This window comes from Candidozyma duobushaemuli (genome assembly GCF_002926085.2).
Source record: "Candidozyma duobushaemuli strain B09383 chromosome Unknown A_B09383, whole genome shotgun sequence".
NCBI classification, from domain to species: Eukaryota; Fungi; Ascomycota; class Pichiomycetes; order Serinales; family Metschnikowiaceae; genus Candidozyma; species Candidozyma duobushaemuli.
This window is the reverse complement of record NW_020289901.1, coordinates 1,873,583-1,892,895: the sequence shown is the minus strand read 5'-3', so window position 1 is coordinate 1,892,895 and position 19,313 is coordinate 1,873,583. Positions and strand designations below refer to the sequence as shown.

At 48.7% G+C, this 19,313-nt stretch overlaps 9 protein-coding genes across 9 annotated transcripts; 1 reads left to right on the top strand and 8 right to left on the bottom strand. All coding sequences in view use genetic code 12, as the record gives it.

The window, feature by feature from the left end:
- Nucleotides 1-86: 86 nt before the first annotated feature.
- CXQ87_000870 (uncharacterized protein) lies at nucleotides 87-1,362 on the bottom strand (the record flags this gene model as incomplete). Its single annotated transcript, XM_025479430.1, has 3 exons — nucleotides 87-333; nucleotides 372-1,297; nucleotides 1,342-1,362. The coding sequence occupies 3 exons, from the start codon at nucleotides 1,360-1,362 to the stop codon at nucleotides 87-89; spliced, it is 1,194 nt and encodes a 397-aa protein (XP_025338903.1).
- Nucleotides 1,363-4,042: 2,680 nt separating this feature from the next.
- IDP1 (isocitrate dehydrogenase (NADP(+))) lies at nucleotides 4,043-5,296 on the bottom strand (the record flags this gene model as incomplete). The annotated part of the gene is made up of 1 exon (XM_025479429.1): nucleotides 4,043-5,296. The coding sequence occupies one exon, from the start codon at nucleotides 5,294-5,296 to the stop codon at nucleotides 4,043-4,045; it is 1,254 nt and encodes a 417-aa protein (XP_025338902.1).
- Nucleotides 5,297-6,617: 1,321 nt separating this feature from the next.
- On the top strand, nucleotides 6,618-7,925 carry CXQ87_000868 (uncharacterized protein; the record flags this gene model as incomplete). Its single annotated transcript, XM_025479428.1, has 1 exon — nucleotides 6,618-7,925. One exon carries the CDS (start codon nucleotides 6,618-6,620, stop codon nucleotides 7,923-7,925), a length of 1,308 nt encoding a protein of 435 aa, XP_025338901.1.
- A 108-nt stretch (nucleotides 7,926-8,033) lies between these two features.
- On the bottom strand, nucleotides 8,034-8,485 carry COX8 (cytochrome c oxidase subunit VIII; the record flags this gene model as incomplete). Its single annotated transcript, XM_025479427.1, has 2 exons — nucleotides 8,034-8,259; nucleotides 8,340-8,485. 2 exons carry the CDS (start codon nucleotides 8,483-8,485, stop codon nucleotides 8,034-8,036), a joined length of 372 nt encoding a protein of 123 aa, XP_025338900.1.
- A 336-nt stretch (nucleotides 8,486-8,821) lies between these two features.
- On the bottom strand, nucleotides 8,822-10,912 carry VPS33 (tethering complex ATP-binding subunit; the record flags this gene model as incomplete). The annotated part of the gene is made up of 1 exon (XM_025479426.1): nucleotides 8,822-10,912. The coding sequence occupies one exon, from the start codon at nucleotides 10,910-10,912 to the stop codon at nucleotides 8,822-8,824; it is 2,091 nt and encodes a 696-aa protein (XP_025338899.1).
- Nucleotides 10,913-10,985: 73 nt separating this feature from the next.
- CXQ87_000865 (acyl-CoA thioesterase II) lies at nucleotides 10,986-12,004 on the bottom strand (the record flags this gene model as incomplete). The annotated part of the gene is made up of 2 exons (XM_025479425.1): nucleotides 10,986-11,442; nucleotides 11,526-12,004. 2 exons carry the CDS (start codon nucleotides 12,002-12,004, stop codon nucleotides 10,986-10,988), a joined length of 936 nt encoding a protein of 311 aa, XP_025338898.1.
- Nucleotides 12,005-13,329: 1,325 nt separating this feature from the next.
- Nucleotides 13,330-14,343, bottom strand: CXQ87_000864 (acyl-CoA thioesterase II; the record flags this gene model as incomplete). Its single annotated transcript, XM_025479424.1, has 1 exon — nucleotides 13,330-14,343. The coding sequence occupies one exon, from the start codon at nucleotides 14,341-14,343 to the stop codon at nucleotides 13,330-13,332; it is 1,014 nt and encodes a 337-aa protein (XP_025338897.1).
- A 235-nt stretch (nucleotides 14,344-14,578) lies between these two features.
- Nucleotides 14,579-15,595, bottom strand: CXQ87_000863 (uncharacterized protein; the record flags this gene model as incomplete). The annotated part of the gene is made up of 1 exon (XM_025479423.1): nucleotides 14,579-15,595. One exon carries the CDS (start codon nucleotides 15,593-15,595, stop codon nucleotides 14,579-14,581), a length of 1,017 nt encoding a protein of 338 aa, XP_025338896.1.
- Nucleotides 15,596-15,942: 347 nt separating this feature from the next.
- Nucleotides 15,943-19,075, bottom strand: CXQ87_000862 (uncharacterized protein; the record flags this gene model as incomplete). The annotated part of the gene is made up of 3 exons (XM_025479422.1): nucleotides 15,943-17,137; nucleotides 17,508-17,748; nucleotides 18,271-19,075. 3 exons carry the CDS (start codon nucleotides 19,073-19,075, stop codon nucleotides 15,943-15,945), a joined length of 2,241 nt encoding a protein of 746 aa, XP_025338895.1.
- Nucleotides 19,076-19,313: the final 238 nt, after the last annotated feature.

Here is a 19,313-nt window from a genome sequence, read left to right as displayed (position 1 = left end):
ATTAACTATTTCAACAGAGAAAAATCACAAATACTCGCTGTAGCGTCGGGCTCATGGATACGGGCCAGCCCGTGGGAGCCGTCGGGTCACTCCTGGTCGCTTCCCAGACCCAGACCCTGGCGTAGTCTTTGAAGGCATTTGGAGGCATTCACAATATCTACCATGTCAGCGTAGGACATTCTCAGCTCGTCGTCTCTTTTCGCTGCCGGCCGGTCAGGCAGCGACGCGTTCGTCAGACCCAGCGACGCCAGCAGAAATGACGGCTGCGACAGGATGCTCCCCAGTCGTTCCGTCTTGGGCCTGGTTGAATAGTTGTCGAAATGGGTGGTGGTGCTAGCCAGGTCCGGGGCCAGGGTGGGGAGATGGGACACAGATCTGAGCCAGCAGGCGTGTCGAGATGGAAATCGTCCCCACAGGCATCGAAGCGGAGTTCGCCAAAGCCCGGGTCGTCTGGACCGAGGCAGAGGTCTGGGAAGTCGGGGCCGAAGATCGGCACAAGCTGGTAGCGGATGTAGTAGCAGAAGCTTCTGGCCAAGCGCTTGCACAAGCTGTGAGGGACCCAGGTGCCCTGGATCTTCAAGAAACCACCACGGACCCGCTTGATGTATGGGTGCAAGGCCTGAGGGGTGGACTCGAGAAGTTTCACGATATCGGCTTTGGCGTTGGGCTTCACGTGGACCACGCCGTTCTTGTTCTTATGAAGCGCATGTTCGTGTAGAGCCGCCCTCCACAACCCGGTGAGATGCGTGTAGCCTGTTTCGTAGTCCCAGATGACCCATTGCGTTGCCACGGGGTACTCGTACACTAGCAAGTGGGAGCGGTTTGCCCCGAGAGCAGAGGCACTGTACTTCTTGGTGACAATGGATGGGTAGACGTTTTCCTGGAGCTCGTGGGCGTGCTGGGGTGGAACGGCGTGCAATGCATCCTGGAGCGGCGTGACAGGGTACTTTTCATGGGAATCGGGGAAAAGGCGCTTGCCGTGCTTGTACGAGTCTTTGAAGGAGTCCTGGAAGCGGAACACCAGGGTGTGAGGCTCCTTGCGCTGCTTCTTGCGGGGCTTGTGATCGTCGACAAAACGGTAGTCGTGGGTTCGGGGAGCCGCAGGCGGCTGGTTCAAGGAGTATTGCACGAGCAGAGGCCCCGGGTAGTGTTGTGGAGGAGGAAGCTCATAGTAAGGCTCAGGCAAGCGGGCCCACACTGGCACGGACGAGGTGAGCTGGGGGACGTGCTGGGGCGCAATTGAGTGCTGGGAAGGAATTGAGTGCTGAGGAGCTCTGTAGTAGACCGGGGAAGCGGTCTGTTGGGAGGGAGCACGTTTAGTGAGGAGGTGAGGTGGGACACCGGAGGAAGGGTATTTGACATTTGTGGACGGCAGCACTGGGCAAGGACAAGGTCAGGCTGGCCGGGGGGCCTCAAGTATATAGGAATAGGTAGTTGCTGAAAGGTGGGTTGCTCGAGACCTAGGCGGGAGCAGGGGGCAGCAAGAGAACGGCTGCGAAAAAGTGATGGACGAGATCCGGGACTAGCTTCAAGGCAGCGGCTAGATGTGCAGGGGGAGTCCGGCTGGAGGAGGCGTCGAACGAGGATCAGAGGGATTTTCCCAACAACGATAAACCAAATGTAAAGAAAAAAAACAGGTGGATGGAGACGGAGGGTGACGGGGAGGTGCCACATATATATATGAGGGAGGAGGATTGGGGTGGGTGGGGCTAATGCCGGTGACGTCGCATGCAGCATGTACGTCACACGTGCCGGGTGGGACAGGGTACATGCGGAACAGTTGCCATGGCAGGGTACGGCGGAGTGGGAGTTTGTAGCAGCAGGTTGGTTAGGAGGAAGCGACCCAAAACCAGTGCGACAGCGGGCCCATGCGCATGTGGGTGGGTAGTGCAGGGTGTGCATGGGCCGCACGGCGGCCTGTGTGCGGGCGGCCTATGGTGCCGCAGACATGCATTGCAGGTACGTTTCGGTGGCAGTCTTCCTCGAGACGGCGCATGGACGCGCAGGTGGCCCGCATGGGCAGTCGCATTGGAGCCCGCATGGGTGGCCAGGAGAACCTGCGCAGAGAACACAGCGAATTGTGCAGGGCGTGCACACAATGCAGATCTCACGGCATGGTTAGGCGCACAGGTGGCATCGGCCTGGAGGCCCCGATCCGTTAACCTCTTCCGTTTTGTTCCTTGCCTAGAAACCACCTGTTGCCATGGCAACTCCGCCCGGCGGTCCCACACATCGATCGTCCTCCCACCTCGAGGGCTACGATCCTGCCCCAAGCGAGATTTGCAAGGCAAGGGGGCGTCTTCTCTTTGCATTTTGCCACCACAAGCTGAAAGCACCGCCAGCGGCCCACCGATGAAAATGAGAACCAGCAACCGCCAAGCTCCTCACTCCCCCATGCGCTCTGCAGCCCGATAAGCTAGTATACCCGGCTTGCCTCGTAGTGGGAGAGCCAAGCTGTAGCCTTAAGGCAAGGCCCAATGCGTGCGCTTGCAGCGACCCACAGGAGCTGTTTATTGCCAGAAACAGCTGCGGCGTGGTACTCGGTGGAGGTGGTGGAGGTGGTGCCCTCGGCTTTACTAGAGACAAGGGACCCAACTTTTTGGAATTCCGTGTCGGGTTGTGTTTGTGACTCGGTGGACGTTCCACGTTTGCCGCGGGTACAGTGAGACAAACGGACAATGGCATCTTGGCCCACCGGGCTTCTCGATGCGACCATTGTTTGAACGATCTGATTGTTCTGTTGTTGTCAGGCGGAGTTGTACTAGGCCTCCCGGTATTGGGAGCGTTTGCGTAGGGCGACGTGCAACATCGTTGGTTGTAAGTGCTCACTCTGGCGGTACCCAGTTTCACCGTCATACGATCCGTTTCAGCCCCTGCGCTGGGGTCGCTTGCGTTGCGTGGAGCGTTGCAGAGCGCTGCGTGGTGTTTTCAGCCGCATTGTCCGCTCACAGCCACGGGTGGCTTGGGCATTACACAGTTGCCCGAACAAGAGGAGGTCATGCAGCCCGGCTTCTATTTTTTAGGCACCAACGCCGCAGCTAGTTAGAAACAAGTCCGGTTGCATCTCGGCCTACTACTTGTTTCGAGACATCAACAAGTAAATGCACCCCACGTTTGATCTAAGGCGTGCCGATCCTTCGCGTTCAGGGGCATCTGCTTCTCGGGCTCTTTTGGGTCACCCGAATGATTGGACGTCATTTGGGTTTTCTTTCTTTTTTTTTTTTTTTTCGCTTTTCGCAATACTCATAACCCTCTCACAAACACCATGGCTCCCACCCCCCCCCCCCCCCCCCCCAAATCGCCAAAACCATTCCACTATCACTATTCTCAAATTTTTTTCCAAATCCCCTCGGTCACTCAGCCCAGCGTATAACCTTGCGTAGCCATGCTTCATCCCTGACAACGCGGCCTTTGTTTGTCGATCTTTGATTGTTTGTCTCATATGCCACTGTCGTCTATACTTGTGATGTCTGTGGGCATTTGTGCCTGACTTCAAAAAACTCCCACCCGTATTCAGTGGACCCTGCTATCGACAATGAAACACCTTGGGAAAAGATCGGCGCCTTTCTTTGTCTCCAAAGCCGGTGCCCTATTACATCGGCTACAGAAGTTCACGAGTCGGCCTTGATTGGGAACTCGTCGCAGCTTTGGTTGATTGCCATGGTTTTTTCTTTTTTTAAATAAAAAGCCCAGCGGTCAACTTTCTTTTCACCCTCGCCAACCGCCTTCTTGGTGATAGCACTGGTGACCTCGCATCTGTTGATCATGGAGGGCGCCATGTTGCATCACCTTAATTAAGTCGAAGCATTGTCTACGTGGCAGGTTGGCAGGTCATTTACGACTCTGATGATAAATGCGGTGCTTGGCAACATTTCCGGTGGTTACGGCTTTCTGTCTTTTTTTTTTTTTTTTTTTTTTTTTTTTTAATTCTAGACTGCTCGAGCCTCGTCTACTTTCACGGTTCAGCTTTGTGACAACACCACCCGTCGGATTTGAACAAATATCGCCTGATCATTGTTCGGATTTATCTCCGGCCATTCTTTCACTTCAACTTGTCTCCAACGGCGTCCAAGAATTCCGTCGTGGTCACATAAGACTCACGGTCCGTACGGCCACACGCCAATGCCAAATCCTTGGTCATAATACCGTCCTCTTGCACAAGTCCCACCGTGGCCTGCTCCAACTTGCGGGCAAACTCAACCACTTCAGGTGTATTGTCCAAGGTGCCTCTCTGGACGAGGCCTCGGGTCCAGGCGAAAATCGACGCAATCGAGTTGGTCGATGTTTCCTTACCCTGCTGGTGCTGCCTAAAGTGTCTGGTGACAGTGCCGTGTGCCGCTTCGCTCTCGTACGCTTTTCCATCGGGAGTCATCAAGGCCGAGGTCATGAGGCCCAACGATCCGAATCCCTGGGCAACAATGTCCGACTGCACATCTCCGTCGTAGTTCTTCAAGGCCATGACAAATCCTCCCTTGGACTTGATCATCTGGGCCACCATGTCGTCGATCAAACGGTGCTCGTACCATATGCCCTTGGCCTCAAACTGCTGGGCGTACTCGGCATCGTAAATCTCCTGGAAAATGTCCTTGAAGCGGCCGTCGTACTTCTTCAAGATGGTGTTTTTTGTAGAAAGGTACAAGGGCAATCCCTGTGCCAATGCCATCTTGAACGACGAATGCGTAAATCCTCTTATGGACTCGTCGGTGTTGTACATCGCCAACCCGACTCCGCGGCCCTTGTAGTCGAAGATCGTTTTTGTGATTTTGTCTCCGCCATTGCTGGGGGTAAACACAACCTCCAACTTGCCTGGCTCCTCAATTACCAAATCCGTAGCTTTGTATTGGTCCCCATGGGCATGTCTTCCAATAACAATGGGTTTTTCCCAGCCTGGAACAAGACGAGGAATACGGGGGATGATAATTGACTCCCTAAACACAGTGCCGCCCAAAATGTTTCTGATGGTTCCGTTGGGTGACAACCACATCTTCTTCAAGTTGAATTCCGCAACACGAGCTTCGTCTGGGGTAATCGTGGCACACTTGACACCCACACCGTACTCATTGATGGCGTTAGCAGCATCAATGGTAATCTGGTCCTCAGTCTTGTCTCTGGCCTCGATACCTAAGTCGTAGTACTTCAAGTCAAGGTCCAAGTATGGGTTGATCAATTTGTCCTTGATTCTGGCCCAAATGATTCTGGTCATTTCGTCACCGTCCATCTCGACGATGGGGTTCTTGACCTTGATCTTCTGCAACGCCGCCCGGGACGTTGAAAACTGGCGAATGTTACGGATCATGTTGCACGGCTAGTAGTGGTGAGGTTGGTTCAACTTATACTATCGATTTTTTTCGGCCCGGACCTCACCGCGGCTTCCCGGTATCGGCCTCGATAAGGTGCGATTAGTCACCAACGGAGTCAGGATATAGGTCAGCTGCAAAAGATTGGGAAATCTTTCATCGATTCGGGCTTAGAGAAACACCATGAAATTGACGTTTATGCTTGTTTCACTGTGCACGTGATGAGGGTGCCTGCCGTTTTTGCAGCCATGCGACCGCCAGGTATAAAAGCAGGTGTCTTTCCCCACCACTTCTGGAGTGGCTACTCTATTTTCATGACAAGAGATAAATGTTTCGTTTGCAACTGCAATGCCTCCAGCGATTTGGTTTTCACTGCCAGATATCGCTTGTGCGGCACCTGTCAGAATGAAGGTTTGTGAGACCCTGGATGGTCAAGTACCACACTAACCCTAGTCCAAGCTCGATGTGTTCAATGCACAATTTCTGCAAATGAAGTGAATAAAGAAGGGGAGCAAGAAAGAACCCCTCCAAATATAGAAAATCTCGAGGTTTCTAAAGACATGTCTCTATCTGTCGCACTCAAGGTGGTCAATGGCATGCTCTCCGAGTTTTACTGCCCCATAGACTCGTTTCGACAAATTGCAGTCAACGAACGAACATGCTCGAGGGCTCCATACATGGGTATGTCGAAAGGGGAAAGCTTGATGGCTGAGCTCTTGTACCTACGCGTGGAAACTCAATCATTGCAGCAGAAAAACCGCAGATTGAAACGGCAGCTCTTCTCTCACTTCCTTCCCAGGCCAAAAAAATACAACATCGACCGAATCCCTCAGCCCGCTGGAACAGCACCACCCCAACATCGTCCAGGACGTCCACCCCTTCAGCCTTGCAGACTTCCCCCTATACGCGTCGAAAACAGAAATCTTATGAAGCACAAAAAGTTACCTCCGGTGAGAAAAGTCTTGTCAGATATACCTCAGTTTAGTCAGTTTCGTCAGGATGGCTGCAAATTTCCTCGATCTACTCAACCTGCACGGCCGCATATGGTGTTGAGGAAAAAGAGGGCTTCAAGCTAACGGGTGTGTGACCTGCACACGTACACGCCACGACCTTAGCTCACCGATTTTTGTGAGAACAGATTGTTTCTCCTACTAATCTTCTTTTCATCAGCCACCCCAGCTGCCCCGCTAAGTATCAGCTAATTCTGTGCTACCCACTCGATTGCTTCGTAGACCCCCCATCATCATCGTGTGATTCTTCCAGGACTCGTTCAGGTCGGCCAATTTCGTGTGACAAGCAACACACTGTAATACTTGTAACATGAGTGACGAGCCCTTCAGTGCGGAGTACTTCCAGCACCTACTATCCTCGCTCACTCTTAACTCCAGGGCTTTAATCACAGAACTCACTGCATTGGCTGAACGCCACATCGACAAGGCTACCATCATTGTGTCGCTCATCGAGGAAAGAATACTAAAGATAATACCGAAGTACAAGCTTCATACGTTCTACTTGATGGACTCCATTGTCAAGAACATTGGTAACCCATACAACTTGCTTTTTGCCAGAAACTTGCACAAAATCTTCACTGAAAGTTACCTCGTGGTCACAGACACCCTCACCAGGCAGAACTTGATCAATTTGTTCAAAACATGGCTCACGGGTAGAACAACTACTGGAGCTGAGCTTTTTCCACATGATGTGCTTCTGAAGATTGAGCAATTCATCATCAAGGCGACGTCATTGAACAGCTCCGGTCAGGAAAATGTAAGGATCAGCAGAGATACGCTTCTAAGAGAAGCCAACTACTTGCTTCAATATGTCATTGCTATGGACGAAGATCTTGAACGTTTCGGACATCATGAAGAAGCATTCATTGATGAAGTCAAGAAGACGCAAATACACCTGTTCCACGGCGTCAGAAACAAACTTATTTTAAACATCAACAGCATAAGTGAAACAGTCATGATGAGTTCAAAACCAGATCTCGAAAAAATAAAGGAGCCCTACGCAGCAGAGTTGCAACAAGTCAGAAGAGCTCTTGACGACCAAAGCTTTCAACAGCTGGCTCTATTCAGAAGCGTGTTAGAGAAGAAGCAGAGTGCTTTGGACAAAGATCTCAAGAAAATTGAAATAACTCTAATTCCAAAGCAGTTTGATCCTCTCAAGGTATTGGCGGGAGATGAGGACCTAGCATTCGACGCATTTGTCAAAGGATGGGGCCTACCGATTGTCAAGAAGGAAGAGGCTGTTGCAATGGAAGAAAAACAAATGACACCTCCTGAGGTGCAAGAGGTTCCAAAGGACGATACGTCTCTTGCTTCCCAACTAGGCCTCAACGTCACTTCATTCAATTTCTCGGACTCATTCTTGGGCAGCCCGAAGAACGAGATTACCCACATATCCCCATCACACTCGTTGAACGAGAATAACGACGACGATGACGACGACGACGAAGATCAGTTTGGCTACGATCCCGAAAAAATGGTGACTGACACCGATTTCGAGCGCATTACAGGCAACCCTGTTGAGACATCAGAGACCAAGCCTTTCAACGGCAAGTCAAGCCTCAAAAGACCAGGTATGGCGGAGGATAAGGTAGTGAAACGTGTCAGATTTGATGTATAATGTATAGATACAAAACAGCTACAATGTCATGTCACGAATAGATTTGATTCTAATATATACAGCCGGCCACTAAAGCACCAGGTGTAATGATGATGGAAATGAAGACACTTAAAGGTTACCGGCTCTCTTCATGTGAACGTATGAAGTGATGAATGGGAAGGAGAAGAAGAAGCCAAAGACACCCCACCACTTGACGCCGAATGGGATCTTGACGTTCTTCACCTTGAAAGGCAAGTTCGAGTAGACACCGGTGGCAGGCTCACCGAACACCTTGTTCATGGCTCTGGCAGAGGTCTGGAAGTTTCTTGCTGGTCTGGCGGTTCTCAATCCCAATCTGGCGATCATTATTTCGTTGTGTGTGTTTTACTTGAGTTTTTCTAAAATCAAGCCATTCGCTGCTCATAGATGATAAACCCGTACACCGCCCTCTGCGTAGCCTGAGGGTCGCACCACTCCAACGCTTCCACGGTATTACCGCGCTCCAATTGGCTGGTGCTGCACCCATTGCTCACAAATTTGTTGTACCACTTTTCCAAGGCAGCCTGTAGATAAGCGCCCATTGGTTCTCAATTTCAACAACCATCTTCAATAAAGAAACACATCACTACCAGCATGTCTGCCATCGCCCCAATCACCGGTACCTTGAGAAGAAAGATCATCTCCGACATCACCATCGGCTTTGGCTGTGGTTTCGTCTTGGCCGGTCTTTACTGGCAATACGAGCACAAGCCTTTGGTCCAGAAGAGAGAGGCCTTCTACGCCAAGTTGAAAGCCCAGAAGGAGGCTGAGGACTCTGTCTAAACAGCTCGGGAACTAAGCGTGCTCAGGTCATCGACTTTTTCCATTCTTTTGCATCAATAAACGTTACACCACTTGAATGCCTGTAGTGCATCGGCTCATTGATTAGCCACGCTTATGAGCTTGTGGTTGCTCACAATTCCACTTGTTAAAACCAAAAGTGTCTTATTCTGTTTGGCTAATTTGCCTTGTAAGTACCGTAACACGGCGATCTCTCCCCTTGTGATGCCTCCCACGAACACTGCGAGAACATACTCTGGTCTGGAGTTCTTGGAAGCCTCGCTCTTGCGGTTATCCAGGTCATCACAGATATTTTCGTCGATCGTTTGGCCTCTGAACATAGCGTCCAAGTTGAGCTTCTCCCAATTTGGTCGACGGTATACGTTGTTCACGGGCTTGTACTTGAGGAAATCACGAAAGTAGAGCGCCTCGATAAGTCGAGTTATCAACAGCACAGTGGCTGATGGATATGCAAATGATGGGTTGGGGTAATCATAAAGAGTCTCGATGATAGGCTCCTCGCCCTCTTCCTCCAAAGGATGTAGATTCCAAAATTTGCTGATAAGCGTGTACGTCGATTTGTAGACATCTTGACCGCCGGTTATACCCAAAGAGTTTATGTCATCATATGTCTTGTCAGTTAACGTACTGTCGTCTTTTCCATGAATGTCTGACGATGTTGTTGTGGTGGTAGTTTCGATCTCCGATTTGCCAAATGTGAAGCCACTAAAAAAGTCGGTGCTTTTGTTGACTGCTTTGAGTATCTTCAAATCACGCATTTTCCTGAAAGCAAATGCCGCCTCTAGGCCAAAGTAGGAGTGAATTTGCTCTTCCACAAGTGTGAAATCCTTATGCTTGAAGCCATCGTTGATCAACGAGATTAATGCAGCGCAGCTCAAAGCCATCGACTCCGTGCACCCTTGATTAATCAAGTCCTGAAATTTTGCAATCTGTCTCTTGTAGTCGAGATTGAAAATCTCATTCTGTAGTTCAAGCCACCATTCACGAATGTCATGCTTAAAATTGCCTTGCCTGTTGTTCTTTATCTTTTCAAGAATTGCCTCACTTAATGCAGTGTGCTTCCTGACTAATTCTTGTTTTGAAGTCAAGTTACCCAAGTTTTTCACAAGCTCCTTGATCTCCGAGATTTCTTGGAGATTGTCTTTGTTGCCAAGTTCCAGCTGAATGTAGCGTGCAAGTTTATTAAGCTTCATGCCAATTGAAGCAAAGTTGAGATCTTTGATGTTCTCGTACAATTCGTCATTGAGCTTGTCTCCCAGCTCTAGAACGTTGTTTAGTTCGTCCAGCGTACCAAACAAATCATCAAGTAGACCCAGGTAGTTCATGTGATCTAGAAGGAGCGGAAAGTAGTCTAGGTTTCTCTCAAGAACGACCAAGTCGGTGTTGCCTCGAAGTTTGGAGGTGTAAAACTCTCTTTCATTCGGACTAAACCCCGATGCAAGGTACTCCGATAGCTTGTCATTCATGAAAATGTTGGAAAGAGCCGCTGAATGGTCTCCTTTGGCAAATAAGTTCTTGAACTTTATGGTCTCGTTTGTTTTTGTGAAGTTCACGATCTGAACTAAGGCATCCGATAGAAGCGAAAGTTGTGGGATGGGGTTTTCAAAGTACAGTTGGAGGCCACCCAATTCCATGTTGAGCGTAAGCACGAAGTCCTCAACACACAAGGGGAGGGTTTGCCAGTTCATCAAGCGAACGAATGAGCTGATGCGGATTGTATTCTGAGTCAAGTCGACATTGGTGGCGTTTTTGAATAAGTCGTCTGGAGGCGATCCCAAAATCTTAACAAGCTCATAATAGAAGGCACGACCGAGATCTTTCACGATGAGACTCACCTTCACTTTTTGGCGACTGAGGTGCGGCCATATCTTGCTGAAAAGGTCGAGACTGACATGGGTATCCTCAAGTACAACAATCAAGCCACCGTATCCAGATACATATTGCAGCACGTCATCCGACGAGGCTAAAGTCTCGAGCCAAACCAATCTATCGAACTTGCCTCTGGACTTGAGCTCCAGAAAGGAGGTGAGGTAGTTCAACTCCTGTGAGAGCTTTCGGCTCAAAACAAACAAATTGTCTGATGTATGTATCTTCCTTAACACATCGAAGAGATTTTCAGTTGTTTTTCGATTCAATGACGCCCCCAATTCATGGGGTGAGTTTGTCATGGTAGGTGGTGAGTGATAACAAGAGGTGCAGGAAAATCGCTACTAGTAAGTGGTTGCAAAAAACGTATATCGTCTAAAGATGGGCCAGCTTTTCAAGCCCGTTGAAATGAACAAGGCCTTCCTGAATGATGGTAGCTACATGCTGGCCGGCCTCGTTGTACATCTCAGCCTCTAAAAGTACCCTGTTGTTGGTCAAGCGCACCGCCTTGAACCCGAAGGCTACCCATTGCGTGCAATCGAATTCGGAGTCGTGGAAGTAGATGACGTGGTCGAGCGAAACGGAGAAATAGTGGCCCGTCTTGTTCAAGTTGACTGTAGAAATTCTCAACACTCTCGCAAGGCGGGTCAAAAAGAGCGAGTCCAGCAACACTCCAAGTCCGACAAACTGGAAAGCAGGGTCCTTGATTTTGAGCGACCCGTCGCCCAAACGAACAAAGAACGACATTTTGCGCTCCGTCACAGGCACATGGTCCTCGTATTTAGTGTCCTCTAGCGACACAAACTGATGGGGGATTTTGTGGTAGATGTATCTGTTAGCAGAGCGCTTGTCTACGGGCATGTCCTCTTTGCGTTCTTCCAACAACCAGCGGGGAGTGGGGTTTGGAAAGAAAACGGCTTGAGCTTCATTGGCTCGGCGTCTTCGCTTTCTGGGTCGTATTCCTCTCCCCTGGCTGCAGCTTCCTTCTTCAACTTCTCCTGTCTCTCTTCGTAATCGTAATACTCCCGCTCCGCCTGCTTGAACGAGTTCGTCCTGGTTAACGAGATATTCGCAATGTATCTAATCAGCTTATCCTGCCACGCCTTGACACTGCGGTTGCAGAACGTCTTTCCATTAGAGACCTCCTCCACAGTCCATTTCACCTTCTGCTGATCACTGACACTTTTCACGAAATGGGAGTGGAGCGAATGCGGCGTGAACCCTTCAGGAGCCGTCTTGATCGCAGCAAGAAGCGCCTGGCCCGCCAAGTTGCCTCCATAAACACCTTTACTGTTTTTCTGGGGTTTGGTCAACTTGTGGTTCAGGATGAAAACGTGAATGTCGCCCTCGGGCCGGACCTCCTTGATGCCCAATGCCTCCTCGAAATCAGACATGCGCTCGGCGTAGATGTCTGAAAGTGGAATTTGCTGTGTTTTACTCATACATCCACTAGCAGACTTCCCTGTGGTATTTATCTCAGGCTGGGGGATTATGCCGGCTGGTGTACCGCGGTCCCGGCGGGGCAGAATGAAAGGACCGTTTTCATATGGAAGTGCACCGATAACAATGACGGGACGAGGCTGAAATTCGGATTTACTTAGTGGGCCACAGTGTTAGTTAAGCTTTTTCTGGTGACAAAAGTATCGTGAATTTGGTGCAACCGAGGCATGGGTGAGTGGTGGAAAACGGTCTCGAGTTGCGGCTCCGGAGCTAAGCACCGGAGAAGAACAGCGGCAAGTATCCCGAATTTGCCGTGATGCGTGGGGGTTTCGAAATGAATTTGGGTTTGTTTTTGTTTTTTTGGTTTTTTTTTTTTGTTTTAGTTTGTTCGGCCATTGTAGTGGGAACAGGTGCCTTGAGATCGGGCCCCGATGGAGAATATGAGTGAGTCGGTCGGCTGCGAAATGTGGGGTCTGACTTTTTCACTTGGCCTTTAACGGTGACATCGACATAGCCAGCCTTCAATGTGATGGAAATTTTTTGGAGTTGATAAGGAGGGGAAGCAGGGGTATGATATTTCACAATTGGCAATTTTTCCACATCACCAAAGGTCCATTTTTGAAAAGCCTAGGTATGCGTATCGGCTAGATATTTTTTTGTGTACCGATGGAAAATTTGAGACAGAAGTGCTCCATAGAGGAAGAGAGACACTTTTTGCAAACTCTGGAATCTGCACCTACTCTCCTGAAACACTATTCAAACCAATGCTTCATCCCTGGCTCTGATCAATCTGAACCTAGGAGACCATTGATGCAATCTATTCTTGATGCACCAGATACATCTACAGATTCCGTCCTCGCAGCTGGACCAAATTAGGCAGCAATTGGCCTGCCAAAACCTGCCAGTAACCTCTATCCTGAAACATTGCTCTTTCCATTCATCCCTTTCCTCTAACCACTACATCCTAATTGCTCTTGATCATGCAAGATGTGGTTAGATCTCGATTGCGTTTGGATGCAAGTTGTGAGCGTGAGGCCCATTCATTCAAGGCTGCCTAGAACCGTCTTTTTTTCTTAGCACGGTCATACCGATTTCGAGCGATTTCCCGGTCTCTTGTTATTGCATTGGTTTCATGTATTGATATGTTAGCCCCCCTGAGCTGAATCTGATCTTGCGTCCACGAGATTTGTGGTTTGCAGCCATTACATTCGCTCTCACTACCCTACTATACAACAACTCGACATTAAGTTATTCGCATAATTCATAAAATAAATAAAGCCTAGAGCTTGTACGAAGCACCCTTGGATTTATCGGCAAGTGGGAGCGGGACGTACGTAAGGGCCTCCTGGGTCACTGTGGCAATGTGCTTTCTATTGCGACCATAGATACGCACCGCACACAATACCCTGTCGTTCGACAACCGCTCAAAGTTATAGTCCATGAACAAAAAGTCTGTAGGATCAAAATCGTTGTCATGGAAGTAAACCGTGTGGTCCAATGAGACTCTGAAAAAATCAAGAGCACCCTTGGACATGAGAGGAATGCCAAGGGCTCTCACCATGGTGACCAAAAAGTACGAATCGGATCCAAACGTAAGATCAATGTGTCTTTGCTTCGCTGGGTTCTTAGCCAAGTCGAGACGGTCATTGACCTTGAAAAAACCTCCGTATCTGCGGTAAGGAATCTCAACAGAGAGCTCGTCGTCCTTGGGGTTGTCTCTCATAACCTCTGGGGGAAGTACCGTCAAGAGATTACCGTTTGTATGCTCAAAAGAGGGAAGCTCATCAAGACGGTCCACGTATTTGTCAAACCAAGGGTGTGGGCTACTGGTGAACTCCAAGGGCACCTTTGTTCTAGGATGGTACTTCTTCTGCTCGTCTAACCCAGCAAATTCCTTCTTCCTCTTGTCAATCAGGTTGTTTCTTGTGAAAGATGCGATCATGATGTAGCAAAGCTGGTTCGTGTGCAGCTGGTACGTCTTCACCAATCTGGAGCAGTAGTTCCGACCCTGTGATGTCTTCTCTACTTCGTATCTCATTTTGGACTCATTGCTTCCGGCCTTGAGGAAGTAGGAGTGGAAGGAGTGTGGAGAGAAGTCAGGATCGTCAATTGAATCATAAGCAGCCAGCAAGCACTGGGCAGCAAACTCACCTCCATAAACACCTCTAGCACCTTCTCTAAACAACTCTAACGGGTATTTCCCCTCGAACTCCGTTTCCAGCTTCTTCACCACGGAAAACTTCTCTTCCAAGCGACAAACGTTGTCGTTCGCATAAAGCTCTTCAAAACTCATATGCCTAGTGTGAATATGTGTAAGATTTTTCCGACAGACTTTCTGCTTTTTATATTTTCGAGATGCGTACTGAGACCGAGGTTATCAGTTTCCTCATGCGCATGAGGCTGGTGGTGTACGGATGTGCTGACAAGGTGTGGAGAGCTTCTATTAGAATTACTGAGATTTGCTGGATATTGCGCGCTACATTGGTACTTCAGCCTTACTATTGTTCCATGTGCTAGATTACTGCTGGCTAAATTCTGTGCTTGTTCGGAACGCCAGGACGCATGTAGGTGAGTCCCTCTTGGATAACAGTAGCCACGCAATTGCCTTCCTTGTTGTAGAAATAGCCACGGACTAATGCTCTGTTATTCCGCAAAACCTTGAACTGATAAGTCAAGGTCAACCAGTCCTTCACGATATTGAAAGCTTTGAAGTCATCGCCATGGAAGTAGAGGTGATGGTCGAGCGACATTGCGTTATAGTGGAAAATATGCAAGGCGTTCAATGTAACGTTCATGATATTTCTGGCATCCTTATCTTCGTCGAAACTCTCATACGGATTGTCCACTGTGGGGTTCCAATGAAGGTGCAAAACACGAGCCAACGTCGTCAATAACGCTGAATCTGAAATATCTGCCAACCCGACGTAGTTGTACTTGGGATCTCTCATCTCATCTTTGCTTGGCTGTTGGAGCCCGCTCCACACAGTGATCCACCTTTCGGCAGCCCTCAAATTGTCTTCCTCTGGGGTGAGGTTGTAGTCAACAAACTCCGGCGAGAATGCATTCCTGACAAAGTCAGTATGGGTGATCTTCCGAAGCTTGCTTGGATCAGGGTACTTCTTGAACAAGTTTGGAGGTGGATGCATGATGTTCAAGTCGCCCGATGTCACCTTGGCGCCTTTCTTCTTGAGCGAACACAATGCCGTGTAGATTATCACATCTTTCTGAATCACCTTTATCTCCCTCATGCAAAAGGTCTTTCCGTCGTGTAACCTTGTCACCTTGAACGTGTAAGGGCTCTTGTTGGACCCGGCTTTGATGAAATGAGAATGAAAGGCGTGTGGAATGAAACCTGGAGCCGACTCCATGGCAACCAAAAGCGTCTGAGCACACGTATGGCCTCCATAGACACCTCTAGCTCCGGCAATCGGAAGCCTCAACGGATGAGCACCGACCCAGGTGTTGTGGTTGACCTTGATTACACGGAATTCCTCCTCGAAATCTCCAGGCTCATTTTTCATATCAGATGAAGGAGCAAGTGACATTGTATGCTCCGTTTATGAGTTGTGGAGTGGTGCAAAGATGGCTATTTAAGAAAGCAGACAGACAAGGTCCGAGCACCCCGCACTGGTTTTTCGAGAGGACGTTACGCGAGTTTTAGATTCACGTGCAGGCGGCATGTGCGTTGACTTAGACCGAGATACATCGCTTTGAGTATGGGGCTCGGCCCATAGAACAAAGTTCTGCCGAACTCGCCAAGCTCTCCTCAAGGGCGGAGCTTGCTTTAATCCGAGTTTATTATTCGTGGCCTAGTTTGGGAAAAGTCTAGCACCATGGTAATTTTTTAGGCCAAATGAAGATATCTAGTTCATCAATATATGTAGCCAAAGCTCTAGCTGAACTTGTTGTGAAAATCTTTCGAAATTTGGCTAACCTCGTCGGTTTGCAAACGGCGGGAATGTTGGAGGGCCGCAGTTCTTGAGGGAATCACGTTAGAGAGTGCGATTTCAGGCTCAACCTCTTGTGGCTTGGGTAAACTTTCGTCAACTGACGAGATCAATCCATTGATAATCAGGTAGCGGGGCGGAAGCACCAGCTTTTTGGTTTTCAGCTCAAAATGACGCTTCTTGAAGGCAAAGCCATCGTCTCCATCATCATCATCGATTTGACCTGCGGCCAATGATTTGAGTCCTAGAAGCTGCCTCTGCTTTTCCGTGAGAGGTAAGTCAACGCATTGGTCCTGAGGCCATATAAGTCTAACGATGCTTATGGCAATTGCAATTATGAAAACCCACTGGAGATGGCGAACATGGGGCCAAGCTGTAGATATCCAGCTTTGTTCGCTATCTACATAGCGGGCCCAGGCCGCATGCTTTCGAAGTACTTGCGAGTACAGATGATTGAGCTGGTAGAGCTTGTAGAAATATTCAACAAAGAGAAGGACGAGATGGAAGCCCACCAAACGAAATATGCTCGTGCACATCGTCTTGAAGATCCTCTCCTTGTTGACTTGCCTGCTCAAGGCGACCTTCATCACTGGACTCATCCATTCGCCTGAAGGTGCTTGTGTAGGTGCATCCTCGTCATCGCTGAGCTCGTCGTCATCTCTGTTGTATGCTGGTTCTTGTTGTCTGATGATTTTGTTCTTTCCTGACTGTGCAGACTTGGGTGGGAGAAATTCCTGGGGAAGAATGTTTCTATTATGATACAAGGGTTTGTAGAACACTTGTCCCTTGGGTTTGTGGTCAACTTCCAGGTTGAAAAGGTTGTTGTCTTTCTGTTTACTGCTGAAGGGGATTCTAGCCCGAGATGCCTGGAGGGATGCTTCCGATAAGGGCAACAAATTGCTCATATCATTGAGCTGCGCAAATTGTGATGATCGGCTAAGCGGAGCATTTTGTTGTGCTTGTGGTTCGCTTTGTTTGTGTGATTGTTGGTCTTCATTGATCTCATGTAGTACCAGGTTCACATTGGCATTCGGGAGGCGCTTGAGCGGAGTCGAAAACGACTCATTGTTAATCCCGTCAATAATAGAGCCCGTACCAGAGTAAAATCTTTCAGATTCTGGAGATCCAAACATATGGAAGCTGTATTTTGCTTTTGGTTGAAGACTGTCTGAGTGAGAGCGAGATGTCTGCTGCGCTATTTGCAGGACAGGCCATATAAGAAGGGCCGAGTATCAACAGTCAAGATTACAGAGAGGTTAATTTAGAGGTTGATTTTTCTTCCATGTGTGATGATCTCTATAGCGTTGCTTTAAATTGCTTTCTTGGAATAAATAAGTTACGTCAGCCTTTGCCAGCAGAGGTCGTCGTTTATGCAGAGAGATAGTTGCAAAATGGTTCACCTCAAAGGTTATAGTCATCCCGAAATGGTTCAAAAGCTCCAAAGTTTTCAATATCCCCGATTGGTACAATCGTTGGTCTTCCGTGGGCGCATTGGGTGAAAAGTCGGCACTTGCTCAACTCGCTCATCAAATGATGCATTTCCTCTAGTGTAAGCTGCTCTCCAAATTTGATGGCATCTTTGCAAGACTTCGTAATCAAGGAATCGCGAATAGGAGCAGGAATTTGTTGGATTGCCATAAACCAGTCTTGTGAGGGGCTGATATCGGTATTTCGTTGTTCTAGATCTGACACCCAGCCGATCATGAAAGACTTCAACGATGAAGTATCTTTGGCTTTGGACATAAGAATCGCTGGAAGGTGCGTAACATGAACGCAGTCGCCCCCAATGGTAAAACCAATTCCGTACTCCAGGAGATATTGCCTATGCTTGGTGAAAACTTTCAAATCTTTAGGACTTATGTCGAGAAAGAGCGGGTTATCGCACTTCACCCGCATGTCAATAAATGGATCTTGAATGTCTTTCAAAAAATCTCGAAGAATTTGCTCATATCGGATTCGTTCATCGCATGCATGTTGATCCACAATGTATAAAGTGGCCCGGTTCACAAAGAGGATGAATCTGGACGACACTTGGCTAATTATTTGATAATCGTCTAGAAATATCTGATTTGTGATTTGGGAAAGCCTGGGAGACTCAGGTGCCGATTCGGGGGATGCAGTCAACAGTGACAAGGGAGAGTCGGTACCATATGACCTAGTTAATTTTACCCGTTTTCGTGGAGTTTCTGGAACGCTTTGGAAACCATTAAGGTGAGATGATAAAAGTCGAAGTATCGCACCTTGAATCGCCTTCGTAGCATGGCAATCGAGACTGTCATCTTGATCTTTGCTCCTTAGAAACACAATGAAACTTGGATAGCCTTTGACAGACTTCCCAAAATATCCCTTCACGGATGGGTACTTGAACTTCAGGATGTAATTTGATATCCCCCTTCTTTCAGAGCCTCGTAGATAGACGGGTCTCTTGTTGAGGAACACGAACTGATGGCGGCTGTTCTGGATAGGCTCCAGTGAGATGAACATTGTCACATCTAATCCACTTTCAATCCCCTCAATGGTTTGAAACTCCCTCTTGCCAAACACAGCAGCGTAAGCATCGGTCAAATCTCCACACTCGCCCGTATCCATGATCTTTTTGAAACCTTCCAGTCCATCATTGACAAACAATCTCACCCTAACATCAATTCTGTGTGCTAGTAGTTCAAAAACCTTGATCCTTATGGACTCCATCATATTCTTGTGGTTCTGCATTGCAATCTCCCACCGCACGGGAGTAGAACCAAACAAACGAGTAGCCATCACGACTGTGCCATTGATCGAATAGTCTGGCTCAAAGAACCTTTCGAGAGTCAGAACCTCTAGCTTGTTTTGACTTCTGAAAGACTTCTTGTTCCACCCATTGTCCTGCTTCCTCCTCGTCAGAATCACCACGTTGGAGCAGCTACTCACCAAAGCGCTGAGCGATTCTCCATGGCCTGATTCACCTTTGGACAGGAAGTAAGAAGATCCAACCACATCCAATTCCTCGCTGGTCATGCCGTGGCCGTCATCTTGAACACATAAACTCAACGTGCCTAGATGTAGCTTCACGGCGATATGCTTAGCACCAGCGTCCATGGAGTTCTGGACTAGCGCTTGGACTGCACTTTCTGGTGACTCTATGACCGTGCCACCTCGTATCCTAGACGCTGTTTCCAGGTCTAGGCGTTTGATCATAGTAGCATTGATGGTAGTCTAAAGACTGTTGAGCGTAGTGCATACTTGCTCGGAGTCAAAGCAGACCGACCCTAGTCGAACCCCACGGATTTTCAGGAACCACCCTAAATTGTCAATTGTTTATCAAGCAGAATCCAGT